General features: G+C 38.2%; 1 protein-coding gene across 2 annotated transcripts in view; it reads left to right on the forward strand.

Moving 5' to 3' along the window:
* The first annotated feature begins 535 nt into the window (after positions 1-535).
* Positions 536-19,407, forward strand: part of Tram1 (translocation associated membrane protein 1) — a 32,834-nt gene continuing 13,962 nt past the window's right edge. Inside the window, exons 1-6 of one of the 2 annotated variants that reach the window (XM_078017040.1) lie at positions 536-836; positions 9,975-10,038; positions 11,332-11,450; positions 11,573-11,689; positions 13,221-13,279; positions 14,897-14,981. In XM_078017040.1, coding sequence (XP_077873166.1) covers positions 714-836; positions 9,975-10,038; positions 11,332-11,450; positions 11,573-11,689; positions 13,221-13,279; positions 14,897-14,981 — 567 coding nt within the window. In that variant the 5' untranslated portion in view covers positions 536-713. Of the gene's footprint in view, positions 837-9,974; positions 10,039-11,328; positions 11,451-11,572; positions 11,690-13,220; positions 13,280-14,896; positions 14,982-19,407 lie in introns of both variants that reach the window. The other variant, XM_078017038.1, reaches the window with a different exon arrangement.

The following is a 19,407-nucleotide window of genomic DNA, read 5'->3' on the forward strand; positions in this document are numbered from 1 at the left end:
AATCGATCCCATCAGCAGTTTGAGGCTCAGTGGGGAATGGAGGGAAGTAGGGAAAAGTCCACGGAAGTGTTTAAACTAACTCTGAGGTTAATTTTTAATGCAGATGAAACTAGAAAATGTGTTATACCCTTTGTGTGTTCAGGTCATAGCCCTATTTTCAGATTTTTCTGGACGGTGGCAGTCGCCTGCACAACTGACCATCAGTGTTTCAAGACGGCACTAGTACCGAGACCAGGACGGCCAGAACTGGGAAGCACGCCTGCCACCCTACACACCATGGCGCGAGCGTCCCGGCCACAGCCTCAGTCTGTTATTCGGGCTCAGGAAGCTCGCGCTTCAAACGACTCCCAACCCTCGGCCAGGCGCCCAGCAGAAGTGCACCGCTTGGTTCGCAGCACACCAGCCCGCGGCGTTCCGCGGCCTCCGGTCCCCAGGTGGCGCCGTGGGCTGGCAGGGGCGGCCGCCGCTCGAGTTAGCACCGTCTCCCTGGTGCGCATGCTCGCGCCGGGTGCGGGCTCACTTTTTTTTTTTTTTTTTTCCGGGCGGCCCCGGCGGCTGCGTACTGGCTGTGGGATGGGAAGTGAAGCCCCAGCGAGCGGCTGCGGCGGGGCTGTGAGGAGCAGCCAGGGGGAGGCGGCGGCGGCTGGTCGGTGAGCAGCTGGAGAGAGCGGAGCCGGGGCGGAGCACCTGCAGGCACGGGCGGCGGCTCCACCATGGCGATTCGCAAGAAGAGCACCAAGAGTCCCCCGGTCCTGAGCCATGAATTCATCCTGCAGAATCACGCGGACATCGTCTCCTGTGTGGCGATGGTCTTCCTGCTGGGGCTCATGTTCGAGGTGAGCCCGCCTGCGTCCCAACCGCCCGCGCTGCCGCCCCCAGCCCGGGCCCCAGCTGCCAGACCCCGGTCGTGCACCCGGGACTCTGGGGTCTTGGACCCGGGGAGGTGCGGGCCTGTCCCCCGCCTGCCCCGCGACTCTGGCCGCACTCGCCCCTGGCCGGCGCGGCGAAGGGGAGCCCCCTTGGGCCTCGCCGCCGCCCTCAGGGCGTGGGGGCCGCCGCGCCGCCCCCTCCCGCCGGCCGCGCAGTTCCTGGTTCCCGCGAAGGGTTACGTGGCAGCCGCCGAGGGGCCGACGGCGGGCGGGGGCGGCCCCTGAGCTGCCGAGCTGGCTCCGGAGGTGGGCGGACTTGGGGGCGGCCCGCCGCGGCCGCCCGAAAGTCCTGCGCAGGCCGGGCAGCGCGCCGGCCCCCGGGCCACAGGCCCCAAGTGACGGGGTCCCTAGTAGGACAGAGGTGGAGGCTAGCAAGAAACCGACGGGGTCGGACGTCTGCTGCCGGCTTGGAGGGCGGCGATCGCAGGGGACCGGCACACCGGTGGCTTCGAGTCTGATCACCAGTTAGCGAACTTTTTACCCTGGCGCTGGCTTTTGCCTTGCTAAAGAAACGAGGTCTGATACAGAAATCGAGGTTCTGAGCAGCTGTGCGGTGGAGTCGAGTGGTACGGTTTCTTGAGGCAGAAGAGACTGAGAATGTCAGGAGTGTGTAAATTCTCTTCCCACGTATCTCGTATTTTGATGACTTACTTAACAGCTGTTGAATGTGGGTAATAAACTTTGCAAGGTGAACGTGTAACATCCTACGGGTTTTTTTCCGCACTTCCCAGCACACACGCCCATTCCCCGCCTCTCCACTCCCATGGCTCGTGGCGTGGGTCTCATCATATACTCTGATTATTTTATTTATTGTGTTGTCTCCTCTTCCCCTGGCATATAACCTTAGTACAAACAGATATTCTTTTTTTTTTACCGGTAGTACTGGGGATTGAACTCAGGACCTGAGATATGCTGCGTAAGCGCTTTACCCTTGCGCTGCATCCCCAACCCTTTTTAATTTGCGAAAGGATTACACCATACTGCCCAGGATGGCCTCAAACTCGCCTTCCTCCTGTCTCAGCCTCCCCAGTAGCTGGGATTACAGACATGTGCCACTACACTCAGCCTTGCTAATTTTAGTTTTGTTTTGTTTTTTAACTAATCTATTTCCATCACCTAGAATAGTGCTCTAAAAGGATGAGTGAAATTAAGAATCCTTGAGAAAAGCTAATGGAGTGAAAGACTGCTAGCAACCAAAAGATGAATACATTTTTAAATGAAGCCCATTTGGGGTTTTTAAAAATGTCATTAAATAACTTAACATGTATTTTTGTTTTATCTTCTCCAGTGGGCTTTTCTGATAGAGTAGTGTATGGTTGAAGCCACTACTCAGGAGGTAGCAACTGTAGATGCCATATGTCAAGCTTACTAAGTGACCCAAGTCTTAGACTTGGTTTTTCTGCTCTTTATAAGGAAATAAAAATTACCTGTGCTAGCCTTCTCACAGCGATTAAATGATCAAGTAATATGATGTGAAGACATCAGACACTTTATAAAGGATCATAAGTGTGTGGTATTTTAAAAACAGGATTAGGTATATAGCTCAGTGGTAGAGTATTGATCACCAGCAACACACAAAATACAATGCTAAACATTTGTACTCTATGAATTTGATATTTTTATATACTTTCTGTTTTGATATTAAAAGTATTGCTTTCATATTTGCATTATACTCACCAGTTTTGCATAACTTGCCATAACCCATTTCCACATGGTAAGAATTTCAGACTTAAAAACGACTTAGAAGTATTATGACCTGTAAGGCTTATTTCAAATGCTTTAATGAAAAGAACATAAATCAGAAATTTGGACACTGTGGCTTTGCTTTTATGTGACCTACTTCACGTTTTTTTCATCCCATTTTCTAGGGAAGTTCACTACCCATACCTGGCCCTCATGTTAATGATTTTTTAACAGTGAGTGGATTTTTCACCTTTGTGTTAATCATCTAAATAAACACAACAAAAATACTAAGTAGGGCTGGGGATGTAGCTCAGTGATAAGAGTGCTTGCCCAGCTTGCATAGGGCCTTGGGTTCAGTCACCAGCACTGTAAAAGCAAACCCACATCTAAATAGAAGTTTTTAAAGCCACTTCAGAAAGGACTGTTAAAATGGTATACAGAAGAGGGAAATTTGTACAAGTCGTCTATTTTACTACATGTTAAAGTTATAAAATTTGAAAGCACACTGTCTACATATGGGAAAGTATTAACTAGGTAAATTTTGCTAATTGACTTCTAAAATAATTGCCATTGAACTTCAAAGTTAACATAATTATAAAATTATAGCACTTGTGCTGAAATAATAGAAAAGTTGATATTTTTGCAGAATCATTAAGTCTTTCACATAAGTATATTGAGGAAGTATCAGGATTTACAGTGAAATCAGCAAAGAAATAACGTACTTTATTTATTACCAGCCCAAATGAAAAAGCAGTGTAGATACACTGTAAAAGCATGGATTCTGAAGCTAAGGGATCCATGTTCAAGTTATGCCATCTCAGAACTTGTTTCCTTATCTATAAAGTGGGATTTGTTGGGTTACTCAGAATTAAAATTAGCTAATACATATATCGCCTACTGCAGTGTTTGACTTACAAGAGGGTAGCTGTCAAAGTTGGCGAATAGATGATAGCATTTTTATAGGGGAGAAGAGATTCTATGTACTGAAAAGAAATCTGTTTGGGACAAATATAAATGTTTCATTTCTATAAACTTTGTTATCAAAAATTGTGAATTTTGAGGGGATGGGGTTGTGGCTCAGTGGAAGAGCGCTTGCCTTAGAACTTAGGGTTCCTAAGTTGCTTAGGCTGGTATGAGTGGGGCACTGAGTTCTATCCTCAGCACCACCTAAATAAATAAAATAAAGAATTCTTTCTAAAAAACAAAAATTATAAATTTTGAAATCATGGATTTTTTTTTACAATCTATCTGTATACATAATACAGATTAATTAATGCTTCACATTTGAGTTAAAAAATTAAACATTCATGTAAGGATACTTGGGAAGCTTTCTGAAAGTAATGTGAAGGAGGAGTGAAGAGTTAGGAGCTCACAAGAGAAATATTTCTTCCTAAGAAGGGGCAGACTTTCCACATAGATGTTCAAGAATTTATAGATTTTTTTGTGCCTTACAGGTTTGAGGGGGGCACTTAGAATTACAATGATCTTGGAACAGTTTTCGGAGGTTTGTTTGATTTTTAAGCACGGTTTGTATTAATTCCAGCATTTTCTTTCCTTCCCTCCTTTCTTCCTTTTGCAGTACTGGGGATTGAACCCAGGGGTGCTCTACCACTGACCTACATCTCCAGCTTTTTTTATTTCATTTTGAGGCAGGGTTCCTAAGTTGCCTAGGCTGGCCTTGAACTTGTGGTCCTCCTGCCTCAACATCCTCACTTTCTGGGTTTACCAGCATTGTGGCACCATGTCCACCTCTCTCTTTTTAAGAACGTAGTTTTATATAAGTTGGTAGAGAAACAGAATTTGATATTCAGAAATCAACTTCACCTTTCAGGAATCAAGACCATGTTGTAATCATACCTTTCTTTAACAATTGTAAAATACTTAACATCTCTGTATAAGAAGAAAACTGGCAACTACTTAATTAAAGCTATTATGATATTCTTGACTTTGCATGTAGCATAGGATTGATTAAGATATAAGTAAATCTCATTTTTTCTCATAAATGGAAGCAATGGTATAAATGTCCCAAACTGTCGTAAACTCTTGTTTTTATTTATTTATTTTTTTGTGCAGTATTATTTCTATAGCATATTTACATTCTAAATGAATTTAGTTTGTTTTAATTCCAACACTGGTCAAGGTATGAAGCTTAGGAGACCTGCAGATGATTAGGAGAATGATTTCTGGTTTAATTTTTCAAACTTCTTAGGGTATGTAGTTTGTGTTTGTCCTCCTCTTATTCTGTTTAATATCTCATGTTAAACCAGCTGGAGGCTAGGTTTTAATTTATTTGAAAGCCTAGCATAAAAGGATAATCTTAATTTTTGTTGCTTTTAGAATTTCATACTAACTTTATCTTTGAAAAGTTTTGTTTGTAAAGGACTCTTTAACACAGAGTTTTCTTAGCTGTGATAATGGTGACCTCATATTAGACACAAGAAACAGGAATGGAGGCAGGAGGACTGTTTGTGTGAAGTCCAAAGATATAAAAACTGATTCAGTTATCAATCAACTTTATTTTTTAAAGCCGGGGTTGTGGCTCAGTGGTAGAGTACTTGCCTAGCATGCGTGAGGCACTGGGTTCGATCCCTGGCACCACATAAAAATAAACAACAACAAAAAAACTTCCTTAAAAAAATAAAATAAAATAAAATTTATGATTGTTTTTACAATCACATGAACTGAGTGTGGTGGCTCAACCTGTAATCCTAGCTACTCTGGAGCCTGAGACTGGAGGATCCCAAATTCAAAGTCAGCCTGGGCAATTTAGTGAGAACCTATCTCAAAAAAAAAAAAAAAAAAAAAGACTAGTATGTCGAGGCCCTGGGTTCACTCTCCAGGACTGGGGGGAAAAATCACATGAAAGTTGTGTTACACTGAAAACCCATACTATCGTTCTCCCGTAATGATTCCTTGTAGATGGCCCAACTTTGAACACAGTAGCTTTACTAGCCTTTTCTGTTCAAGCACTCTTCCTATCTACCTTACTTCAGTAACTCACTCTGGTGGTAATATCCTATCTGGACTTTTTTATCCCACAAATCTGATTCATTTCCAGATCCTGAATTCCAGGATACTAGAGTTCAGCCACAACCTACTTCTTGTTCACCTTTTCATTCTGCTACTCATAGGGCATTTCTTTACCTAGTCCAGACTATTGTGGTACCTTGGCTACTTTCATTTTCTCCAGTATATTTGCCCCCTTGCTGTTTTGCTTTTCTCTTGTATTGCCTTTATTCACCTATAGTAACCCCCATTCTTCAGCCACTGGGATATGTTCTAAAACCCTACTGGATATCCAGAACCACAGATAGTGCCAAACCCTATAGATACTATTTTTTCCTATACATATCTGTGATCAAGCTTAAAATATTAGGCACAGTAAAAGATTAATAACAACTAATAATAAAGTAGAACAATTATAACAGTATTCTGCAATAAAAGCTATATGAATGGAGAATGATGGCATATGCCTGTAATCCCAGCTACTTGGGAGGGGAGGCAGGAGGATTGCAAGTAGGAGGCCAGCCTCAACTACTTAGCAAAACCCTCTCATAGTAAAAACTGAAAAGGGGATGGGGATGTAGCTTAGTGGTAAAGCATAACTGGGTTCAATCCCCAGTACTACCCAAAAAAGGAAAAAGAAAGCTATGTGAATATGGTCTCTTTCTCAAAATGTCCTATTATACTGTACTTATATTTCTTCAGTTGATGATAGAGGATACATGATGAGGTGAAGTGAGGGGAATGATGCAGGCCTTAAGCTACAATGCAAGGGGTTATTGAACACAAGCGCTCCCTCAGCAGTTGATTGGATACCAAGATAGCCAGTTTCACATCTAGTGTGGATATGCTGGACCACGGTGAGTGATTAATGTCCTGGGCTGGATAGGTAGGAGACAGCATAAGATTTCGTCCCCCTGTGTGGAACATTTATACAATTTAAAACTTATATTCCTGAAGTTTTCCATTTAATAGCTTCAGGCTGCTCATTCATCACTATGGGTAGTTAAAACCACAGGAAGTGAAACCAGGATAAGGGAGACTGCTATTTCTGCTTCTTCTGTGCCTCAATTCAGATTGCTTAGGGTTACCAAGAAAAGCCATACATTGCATGCTGATAAATATATTATGAATCAGGCTTCTAACCTCATAACATAAATAACATCCTTTTATCTTTTTACTTTTTCCCAGCCATATAGGTACAATGTAAATATTCATCACACAGGTCCCCATTGCGTTTAACGTGTGTGACATTGTTTTCCCCACATACGAGGGGAAAAAAACAACGTGAGTTTATTAGGTATAGATTTCTTCAGTTTCCTGCCTTTTGAACTTACCTATCTTATCTCTCTTGTCCATTGCAGGTTAAGCATACCTAATACAAAATCTATATTGAGCTAAAATCCAGAACTTTGAGTCTATCCCCAAGATACCTCATTGTGTATTAACAGATATTCCAAAATTCTAAAAAGTTGAAATCTGAAATACTTCTGATTCTAAACATTTGGAATAAGGAAGACTCAGCCTGTACTATCTTGTTCTCAGGCTAAGAGGATTTTCAAGTGTACTCATCCTTACAGTGTCATTCTCTACCACATTGCTTTAGTCAGTTTCCCTTTTCTTTGTTCAGTGTTTTAATTTCTCCCTTTTTTGTAGCACCTGCCCTGTTACTCATTGCACAAGCTTTGTCTCTCCCATCCTATAAACAGTATTACAGGCTGGCTCATCAGCAGAGCGCTTGCCTAGCACATGTGAGGCACTGAATTTGATCCTCAGCACGACATTTTTAAAAATAAACAAAATAAAGATATTTAATCTGTTGCATTCTCTCTGCCACATCTCTTTTGAAACTGACTTAAAACTACACGTTTTTAAAATGTTTCTCCCTTGGTTTTTGAAATGTCAGGCTCTCTTCATTCTCTTTGTTTCTCTACTAGGTAACCTTATAGTAACAAGTACCTGAAATTATCAATTTATAAAAGGCTTAATTTGGCTCACAGTTTTGGAGGTTTCAGTTTGTGGCTGGTTGGCCCCATTGCTTTTGGCCTATGGTAAGATAGCACATCGTATCAGGGAAAGCATGATAGAGCAAAAGCCATGCACCTCATGGCAGTGGTGGGAGGAGAGACCCCAGAATCCCATAGTCTCCTTTGAGACCATACCCCCAGTGACCAGTAGCCCTCCCACTAGGCTCCCCCTCTTGAAGGTTCTATCACTTCTTAATAGTGCCACATCCTGGGGTCCGAGCCTTTAGCACAGGGGACTTTGGGGGTACACTTATGCAAACAACCATAGCAGAGAGATACATTTTGGCTTTTTGTTTGCTGTCTCTACAGGTCTGATGTTGTCCTACTTCTTTACAAATACTGTACACTTTCCATGTGTGACTTGTGTACTTCCACAGCCTTAACTTCTGTTTGTAAATAAAAACTCTCAAATCTTTACCTGCTAAGTTCTAGACGAGGCTTTAGGTGCCTGCTGCTTTTTCCACCCATGTATCACAAATCCCAGTTTGTCCAAACTCAATTTGTTCTCTTTTGCCCAAAACCTGCAGTTCCTGTATTCCACACATTTTTATAGTAGTAGTATTTTTCACCTAGTTTTCATTAATAAGTAATTATCAATAAATAATCCTTGACGCTTTTTCTCTTGCTGTCCAAGAATTATTCTGCTCATGAGTGCCTCCTGTGTCCACTACCATTGCCTTACCTTCATGTGCTCTCCTGTCTCCACTGCCAGGCCTTACCTTCATGTGGCCTCTTGCACATGTCCTTGTCTTTTATTTGGCTTCCATGCTTACTCTAACTGGTATTTTATTTGATATTTATTTAATAATATTGATCAGTTGCCTGATATGTGCCAGGCCCCCTGCTAGGTCTCTAAACATACAGTGGCAAGCAGAAAAAAATAAGCTCCTAAGAGCTTATTTTTGTAATGGATGAGACATACTAATCATACCAGATTGTGTATTTCAAAGGAAAGACACACAGTTCTCTGAGATAATCTGACAGAGGAATGCCCTGCTCTAGAAAGACAGGGAAGTCCTCTTAGAAAAGATATAATTGAACTGAGATCTAGGGGAAGGTTTGTTCAAGGACCCTGTAGAAGGAGGAACTACAGGGGGCCAGGGATTGGGAAGAAATGGTTTGGGATGAGGCTGTGGAGAGGAGTCAAACAATGGGGAATTGTGTAGACCACATTATCCTAAAAAGATAGGAATCCAGTGAAGGATTTTTACAGGTACAGTGGGAAACAGGGTAACATGATTAGAAGATCATTCTAGTGCCGTGGGGAGTGGATATGAGGGGGCTTGAGAGACCACTTAGCAGGCCAGAGCCAGCAGTCTTTCTAACAGGCATAAATTAACATCCCCCTCTCTATTTACAGTCATGCTAAAAATAAAATCTAAAATACTTAGTTCAACAAGCAAGGTACTTTCTAGTACTCCATTAATGTTTCTAGACTTTTTTGCTACCTCTTTGTGACATATGTGCTATGCCTGGCCTTGTATTTACTCCTGCCCTTACCTTGTTTCTTCTACCTGTATTGGCCTCTTCACCCCGCCTTGTGAGCCTAGGGAACTTCTGTTTTCCAACAAGGCACAGTCCCAGTATTACATCCTCTGAGGAGTCTTTCCAGAATAGGCTTTGCTCCCTACCCCAGGGAAAAAAACAAATTCATCACTTACCCAGAGTGCCCACAGCGAATGCTGTAGAGGTTCTGATTGTACAGCATTATAACCATTTGCTTATTTGTCCTCCGATACAGCTAAACACCTTGTTATCAGGGATTATTTTATATTTCATTCCTTCTGGATTTTATCCTTTCTTGTACCTGGTGCCTATAAACGTTCCTTTCTGTTCTGACCACTTTACTTTTAGCAGCAGTCAAGTCAATTAAACATTTATTGACTACTTAACTGTGCCAGGTGTTTGGGAGATTAACACGTAGATCCTGTGTGTGATCCATTTTTCTCATGCTGTACTTCCTTTTATTAATTTTCACTTAAAATTTTCTTAATAGGAACTTTGTGTTCATCATATAGGTCTACAGTAGAGAATCATTATTTGTGAAATCATTATTTACAGAAACTGCAGAGGTTATTGCTTTTAAAATCTTATAGAGATGAATTACACAAGTTCATCTAAATTACAGAATACTTTGGTGGATTACCATAACTCACAGGCTCAACTCTGGTGATCAGGAATTCCCATTGTGTTTGCCTAGCATGGTGCCAGCAGAACTTGGGTGCCCTTGGTTCTTGGATTTGGGAAAACAGAATTTATAATATTTTTCCCCTAATCTGCTTATTTGGAGGAGGATCACAAATTTATTTAATTGTTTTTTTTTTCTTTCTAGATAACAGCAAAAGCATCTATCATTTTTGTTACTCTTCAGTACAATGTTACCCTCCCCGCAACAGGTATGTAGTTTTTGTTATGAAGTAGTTTTTGTTATGAATATCCTAGAAGCTCAGTTGAACATACTTGGAGTACTCATAAACACTAGATTCTCCACTTATTTTCATAATCTCTTCCATGATTAGACTGAACGTTATTTGAGAATTTATGATACAAGAACTGATGTTTTGGGTTGACTCCATCCTATACGTTATATGAAAATTAGTTTTACGTGTTTAATGTTTATTATATATATTTTTGTGAATGAGTTTGAAATTCCATCAACAAACTTTTTGTATTGCCATCTCTGCCCTCAGATATTTTCATAAGAAAATTCTAAGAATAGATATTTTAAATATAACTTTAAATAATTGTTTAGTCAGGACTTCTACAAGCACATGTTCAGGTTTAGGTTTTTTGACATGAGTCATATTTTGGACCCGGAATAACAATTCCTTTAAACTTATTTCCATCTTTTATTGTGCTCTACCGCTAGCAATCATTTTGATTAGAGAAAATGTCAGTAGATTAGGAGTTACCAGGTAATTGCATCCAAACTAAGTGTTTTTTTTTTTCAAAAAGTTTTATTTCTAAACTGTGCTATGTGAAAGTCAAGTTGTTATGGGAAGTTGATTGCAGTTAAGTACAGTAATATAACTAGCATGAGGGATGGACTATTTGGTTAATAAAATATGAACATATTTAGGAAGTCTTGAGAACAAGTGTCAGCAGTTCACAAGTATGTGATTTAGATTTGTTTTGAAAAATTAAAGCAGTTGCAAGGATTAAAAACAATGTTAAGTAGTGGTTGCATCTGTGTCTACTGCTTACAGGTCAAAACTAAATCAAATCCATTTTTCCTTTAGAATCATGGTGGTATTGTCCAGTTTGAAAGTAGAAGTAGAAGTTTTGAAAATTTTTGAAAAAACAGAAGTTTTGAAAGTTGTTGAAAAAACACATAAATAGCCAAGCATAATTTTATCAACCATGATCTCTAGCCCTGGGATAATGTCAGTTATTGAATGTGGCCTTCCCTTCCCTGTTTTTTTGGTCTTTGATGGCTGTAACTAACATGTGTCAAGTCTCTGTAAGTAATTTCTGAAGTTTGGGGTTTCTAGATAGTTTCCTCCTCAGTTTTCATTGCCCCTTAAGACTCATGATGTCCAAGAGCAAATTATCTATGATATTTCTGTAGAACTTTTTTATCAATTAGGTTAGTGTTCTTTTGTTTGTTTCCATAACTATGTTGTACTTGGTGCTGTTTTATAATCTCATGTATATTTTTGTGTATGTATGTCCTTTTTGGCCTTCAGAAGAACAAGCTACTGAATCAGCATCCCTTTATTACTATGGTATCAAAGATTTGGCTACAGTTTTCTTCTACATGCTAGTGGCGATAATTATTCATGCCATAATTCAAGAGTATGTGTTGGATGTAAGTATACAATCTTAGAAATCTATACTTTGTAAAGCACTAGCTCTCCATATTATGATAGTCATATATTAAGTATGTTTTACAATTTATTCTTAATTACTAATACCTGTTTTTATTTTTAGAAAATTAACAGGCGAATGCACTTCTCCAAAACGAAACACAGCAAGTTTAATGAATCTGGTCAGCTTAGTGCATTCTACTTTTTTGCTTGTGTTTGGGGCACATTCATTCTAGTCTCTGTAAGTATGATCTTCTCAGTGTTCTCCTTTCTCACCAAGATTAAGAACTCTGCTAATGAACTTGTGTAAATTATTACACACAAATAGCCAAGCATAACTTTATCAACCATGATCTCTAGCCCTGGGATAATATCAGTTATTGAATGTGGCCTTCCCTTCCCTGTTTTTTTGGTCTTTGATGGCTGTAACTAAAGTTTCAGTGATAAATCTCTCTCGGCTAGTTTTTATACAGAAAAAATTCTAAGCCGTTTGCTATTTCAGAAAGCCCAACACATTTTAGTCACTGTGGATGTTATTTCTATATAGTCATTTGTAGATAGCTGTGTATTAGCAAAAAGCATGTCAGTGATAATCTTTTTAGATTACATGAACTGAAATATTTCCGGTCATTTCCACCTTTAAAAACAGTCCAGTTGTTTCCCAAACAATTTAAAATGTGTAGTTCTCAAATAAGACATTCAAAACCTTTAGTTGTATTACTCTAATGAGGAAAGAGAAGATAATATCAACTTTAGTAATCAGAAATGGCAATCCCTTTTATTCAACTACTACTACTCCATGGTTTATAATACTTCTGAGTTTGTTGAGCACATGATTTCTTTTTCATCACCGTATTAGAGATGAGTAACAGGCAATGTGAATTTTCTAGGATATAACACTTAAATGTTAGAGATAAAACTCAACTTTTCAAGCCAGTGCTCACTGTCTTTTACTCTGCTGTTTTTAATAATACTTTATTGATATATGTAAATTTCAGTTTAAAATCTATCTTTTAAATTCTTTAAAAAACTAAGAGTTACAATTCTATGGGGAAATATTTTCATGAAAGGTAAGTCACTTAAGATTGGGGGAATTGTTTCGTTTTGACATATGTAATAATTCTCAGTACATCTAGTTATCTAAGAAAAAGATTTGGGTAGTATCTTATGGATATAATATCATAAAATTTGGCAGCATTGTGGTCCTCTTGTCTCCTATCAAGAACTACATCTTTTCCTAAGCTCCTTCTTTGATTACCCAAAGTAAAATTCTTTCCTTCCATGACTGTTATACCTATGCCTCACACCATTTTGTTATTTATTGCTTATGTTAGTGTGCATACATGAATTTTTTTTACTCTACTGGATTGAAAGATTTTTGAAGGTGAGAAATTACACCTTATTTGTATAAGTCATACTGATTTTAATTGCCTACTTTTGCAAAGTGAAAATTGTACTGAAAATAACTAAGCTGAAAAGCATGCCAGGGCAGACGTCTATAATCTCACTGTCTCGGGAGGCTGAGGCAGGAATATTGCAAGTTCAAAGTGAGCCTCAGCGACAGTGAGGCTCTCAGCAACTCACTGAGACCTTCTTTCTAAATAAAATACAAAATAGGGTTGGAGATGTGGCTCCGTGGTTGAGTGCCCCTGAGTTCAATCCCCTGTACCCAATAAATAAATAAAGCTTGACTTGAGTGAGCTTTTTGGATATAGAGAACTATAAATGTTTGCATAATACTCACAGGCTAATTTCCCTGTCTTCTTTCTTAGGAAAACTACATCTCAGATCCAACGATCTTGTGGAGGGCTTATCCCCACAACCTTATGACGTAAGTCGTTTTTAAAGGCTTTTTAAAATTAAAGAACATGATCATAACATGAATAAGCAGAACTCATTATTCTCTTTAAAACTTCAGGCAAAATTATAAAATATGTGAAAGCGTCTTGGCAGTCCCACTACCTTAAGAGAAAAGTTCCTATGAAATCTTTTCATTTGTATAATCTTTTAAATATCTTCCTTAGCTTGAGACATCTGGTTTTAATGGTAATCTTAATTTGGTACACTCTTCTTTTTCCTTTCTTCCCGATTCTTTCTCTTCTTCATGGATCCATTCTCTCCATGCTTTTGCTCCCCGCTCTCCAGTCTCTTGTCATTCCTTCCTTCCTTCTCTTCTGCTATAAACTTCTTGAGTTTAGGGATTCTTTCTTTTTTATATTTCTAGACCCCAATTTTTTATAGTGTTTCCAGGAGCTCAGTGGTTACAAAGATGTTTAGCTAAATGCTCATTCTTTAATTCTTATTCTAGTACATCCATGTTAATGTTCCTGGCTACATTAGCCTATTTTGGTATTTTGCATTCCTGAGTTTATCATTTTGGCTTATATTTTATGTATTTTAGTCTTGATCTATAATCATTCCATTTATGTAAATCTTGTATTGGGCCCATACCTACCAAGACTATGTACCAGATTATAGTAGAAATTATCTCCTGTTTTTATTTAATATCCTTATTTTGCTGGGTAAATTATAGATGCTTGTCACCTCGACAGTATTCCCTAAGTACACTGTGATTTGAGAACTGGAGAAAAGAGAAAGACGAAATAGTATGACCATGCATATCTTTGTTTGAAGTCCAGCAATAATACCCTTTTACTAGGTCATGCTCTGATTTTTAACAATTATATTAATTCAGTGAACTTTTACAGAATGGGACTATATTTCCCCCTGAGAAACTACTTCAGATTGGCTCTATATTCTCTATTTTAGAATTCTGGAAGAGAGGGCAAAGGGAGAGAGAATAAAGAGGACTTAGAAGGGCTAGGGGGATATAATGTAAAGAGAAGAACTATTGATTCTAGACTAATTAGGATGTATCTCCTGGGGAACACTCCTGTGTCTTATTCTACTCTTTAACTCTGGCTCTGCCTTCATTTATTTGAGTGTGTCTTCATGTTTCCAACCAGGTAGAATTACCATGTTTCCCCAAGGAGAAAAACTTGAGTATTTGAAATTGGGATTATCCCAGTTTCAGGTGATTGGTATCTGTGTGCCGTCACTTTTGTGTTGGTCTTTTTGCCCATCTTGTTCCCATTTTGATGAAATCTTATAGATCTAAGGGTTGATCGTGTTCCTTGTGTTTTCAGTAGATAACATGACCTACTAGTCAGTATTAATTAACTCATGGACAAAGAGCTGTGGCTCCTCTGGATTGGCTTGCATAGTTAGTCTTTGCCTGTTGCTTAATCCAGGGGGACTGACCAGTGGGAATATCCCAGGAAAATAGGGGAAAGCAGCTGCTGAAGAGTTGTTTAAAGATACACAGAACATTTTCTGAAATAACACAAAGATATCTGCGTAGTATATCCTGATTTCCAGTATTTGTTTACTTTATTTTAAAAAAATATTATGCTTTAAAAGATGCTTTTTGCTTTCTTGTGTTGTACAGATTTCAAATGAAGTTTTTCTACATATCACAGTTGGCTTACTGGTTTCATGCTTTCCCTGAACTCTACTTCCAGAAAACCAAAAAAGTAAGCTGGTATTTTGTAGTTTTAAAAATTGTCTTGTCATTTTTTTTCTTTTTTTGAAAAGTCTTTCTAAAATTAAATACTTTCTTTCTTCTTTGCCCTCCCTCAACTCTTCTCCTATCATTCTCCCACCTTTCCCCTTTCCACACAGACTGAAATTCTTAAATATTTCTTGAAAAAGACTTTAATCATTGTTTTAACTCAGAGGGGAACCATTTACCTTTGACATGCTAATTGCTCATTTTAAAAATTGTATCAGTGGTGATGTAAATTTAATTAGAATTTAAATTCTTAAAATATAATATTAGTTTCATCTTATTGATATTCTTAGCAATTATTTGAGACAAAAAGGATTAGTCTGATTATTCCACAACTAACAGTCCTGTGTTGTGCATATTTCAAACGGAGCTTTTCTACTATCACAGTTAGCTCCCTAGTTTTATGCTTTCTCCAAACTCTACTTCCAGAGTAGTCCCTGAGCAAGTCCCAAAGAAAAATTCAGCATTGAAAAACAGAGTAAACTATGGTTAAATATTCACCAGGGAAGCCTTTCCTGAAATGGGTGGAACATTCCTTTTTTAGCATGTGGGAAAGATATTTGTTTGAACCTGCTGAAACACTGTATTTTCCTCCCTTCTAGTTCTACCCTCAGTACTTCTAAAGTCAGGCTTTCATAGTGTCACACACCCCAAAAAACAACTTTATTCCTTTCACTTAACTCTTTCTCCTCTGAAACCTATGCTAGCTCCTTATTGCTTTAAACTAAAGTAAAGCCGCGTACCTTTGTTCTAAGGATTTCTCCCATCTATACCATTTCTTCCCTGGTCTTTCTTCCTTTTGCTCTCTATGCTTCATTCACACTAGTAACTCTAATTTTATAATCATGGCACATCAGTTCTTTTTCGTGGAATTCCTTTCCTCTGATAAATTAATCAAACACCTTTGTTCTCTTTTTTTTCCCGGGAAGTGATTAAAAAAACGCCATAATATGATAGGCTGTATGGAATTTATTTCAAAATAGTATCAGATGAGGGTAAGTGATATGATGTAATGAAACAAGTTTGGTCATTTGGAAATAACTATCAAAAATGAGTTGTGAATATATGGAGATTCATTCTCTGCCAGTTGTATATATATTTATAGTTTTCTACACTTAAAATGTTTTTTAAGTTAGAGAGGGGATCGTCTTACTTTCAGAAATACCTTTCTAAGTAGAAATGTGACAGCCTGTCCAGTGACCAGTTTGTCTTTGCCCTTCCAAAAGCTACACTTATTTTTATATGTACTGCAAATAGTTGATTCATGATATAGGCCTTTGTTTTGTCATTGAATTAGACAACAGAATTAGAAAACAGCACATTAGAGCCCTATACTGTGGCACACCAGTTCTTTTGATGTTGGTTTCTTAAAAAGTAGAATGTTTTTCCAGTTAACTTAATTGTAAGGATTAGGAAGAAGATCCTTAATTATTTTAAATGTTTGACTTTTAACTGTCTTAAGATAAAATTATCAGGCCCACAGCTTCCAGTAGCTCTTCCATATTTAGTAAGCTCCTAATGTTAATCATAGGTGTCGTAGAGCTGTACTGTCCAAAAAGGTAGCCACTAGCTACATTCAAATTAATTATAGTTAAATAAAAACAATTCACTTTCTTAGTTATTCTGGCCATATTTCTTCTATCCTTTAGCTATGTGTAGCCAGGATTTATCTTTTTGGATAAGGGAGATAAGTAACATTTCTATGATTATTGAAAGTCCTTTTGTACCATGGTTCAAATATTTTAAGCTTTCTTTAGGTACTTGTATACCCATGAACATAATACCTCTGGATTTTGTTATTAATCCATGTCTATATCATGTTCACCGACCCTGGTAAGAGGGACATTTTAAAGTAATTGTTCATTTTAGTTCCTGAAGCTCTTATCAGTTCCTGCCAGATGGCATTTCTCCAGAAATGCAATCTAATTTTTATGGGATAATTTGCATAACTTAGAACTTAACTGAAACTATTTTTAACACCTACATGTGACAGTTGAAAGTAACTTGTTTCAAGTAATTAACATAATTTGAAAGTAACAGCTGCAAATGTGTTAAACAGTTTCTTAAAATTTAGTCTATGAAAATTATTTTTAGAAGAACTCTTTACTGGAAGAAACTAGTACAGTGATTGTTTTGACCAGTCCTACAGATAAATGAAGAAAGGAATACTGTTTAGCAGTTTAAGAGGTGTTTTAGTCACAAATAACTTAATTTCTTGTAAGAAGAAATTTAAAGCACATATACTGTGTACCTTTCAATAAGAGAATGAACGATTCTCCATTTTGCCTATGAGAAGATTCAAAATGTCATTTCTTAGATTGGCAAGGAGGCATGCACCTGTAGCCCCAGCTATTCAGGAAGCTGGGGCAGGAGGATCACATGAACCCATGAGTACAAGGTTAGTCTGGGCAATACAGTGATACCCTGTCTCCCCAAAAATAAATAAATAAATACTTCTTAGTTTCTTAGCCAATTTGAATCTGTGACCCTTTAGGGAGGTCATGAAATAGCCATAAGTTTTATTTCTAATATTCAGTTTTACATTGATTTTTATTTATGCGCACACACACACACACACACACACACACATATATATATATATATATATATATATATAATAGAAATAACTGTTTTTTTTCTCACTCCTACTTCATGAAAGTTTTCTTTGCACTTTTTCCCATGCAACTTCAGTGTTAATATTGCCTTCCACTACTGCAGCCACTTTTTTAATCATTTAACAAAGATTTTCTAGAGTCCATCAAGTTTATGTCTTTACAGGTTCCTATTAGACCTCAGTTAGCATTTTTAAATATTATTGGCCAAAGTTTTTCAAACTTGTGTGCCTTACTCAATTATTTATTTGTTGCTCGAGATAGTCAATATGGATTCCCATAATATGAGAGCTTTTTACATTTTTAAGAATAATATTGTACCGTCTGGGACTTGGGGGGGAAATCTGCCTTAGTATATATGTGATAGTTTGTATTAAAGTTTGTTTTTTAAATGTAGCATTGTCACGAAATGTATTTTCTTCTAAAAAAAAAAGTTTACTAAAATACAGTTATCTGTTTTAGTAAAAAGAGTTGTAATAACAACTAAAATGAATCTATTTATTCATCTTAAATAAACAAGCAAAACTTCATTGTGGTTCCTGGTAGAACAAGTTAATTTATATAAAAAAATTATAGTACAACGTATGAAAAGGTGTTGAGAACCAAATTGACTTTCTCAGCCACTTTTTATTCATCTAGACTGTAGTTTCTAGAGCAGTGATGAGCCATCCTTGAACAGCTTGCTTGACTCCCTGATTGAAATCTGTAATGTAACCAGTGAACGATTTTGAGAATTCCCTCAAGAGGGCCAAGATTTACCCAGCCTCCTCAGTTCACTCCCCTTCCCCACCTCATATAAAACAAGTAAGACCCAGAGACCATGGTGCTATGCAAGGGCTTTGTCAGTCTCAGATGTGTGAGCACCACACCAATAGGGACATACCCCATGGAGATTGGGGGATGTTGGAGGAGTTTGAACTTGGACTGTGACACTAAAAACAGCCATTTTTTAAGTAAAATTCATCAGCTTAAAAATTATGTTATACCTCCTCCACTGTGGTTTCTTAATCATTGGAGGTTGCCTTTAACCAGAGTGTGTGTTCCCTAGTGTTCCATAGTCCCCACCACTACTTGTGGTATTATACTCATTTCTGTCACTCATGTTTATTTTTGGGGTTTTGTATTATTATGGTTTTTATCTTTTATTCAGAGATTAACTTGCTCAAAATTACACAGTAATTGGCAGAACTAACCCATTTTCTTACCCATTTTTCCCCCCTATGGTAGGCTTTAGGTATACAAGCATTGCTTTAAAAACAAGGGACTGTTACTTAGAAAAGAGGTTCTTGATACATTTGTCTTTTTGAAAGCTGTAGATACTGTTTTAAGATAGGCATTTGATGGTGATGAGGGTGAAAACTGGGACAGCATTTTGCCCTGTGTCATTATTGACTGAGTTAGTTGACTGACTACCAGAAAGGCAGGGTTAAGATGCAAAGTTGAATCTGAATTTGGAAAAGAAGTTTTATGAAGCCAGGGGTGGTGATGCAAGCCTGTAATCCCAGCCACTGGGAGACTGAGGCAGGAGGATCACAAGTTCAAGGCTAGCCTGGGAAATTTAGCAAAACTCTGTCTCAAAATAAAGTTCAAAAAGGTCTTGAGAACCAGGCATGGTGGCTCATACCTATAATCCCAGCAGCTTGGGAGGCTGAGGCAGGAGGATCACAAGTTCAAAGCCAGCCTCAGCAATTGAACAAGGCCCAAAGCAACTTAGTAAGACCTTATCTAAATAAAATATTAAAAAGCACTGGGGGTGTGACTTAGTGGTAGAGAACTCCT

Source organism: Ictidomys tridecemlineatus, chromosome 7 (assembly GCF_052094955.1).
Source record: "Ictidomys tridecemlineatus isolate mIctTri1 chromosome 7, mIctTri1.hap1, whole genome shotgun sequence".
Lineage (NCBI taxonomy): Eukaryota > Metazoa > Chordata > Mammalia > Rodentia > Sciuridae > Ictidomys > Ictidomys tridecemlineatus.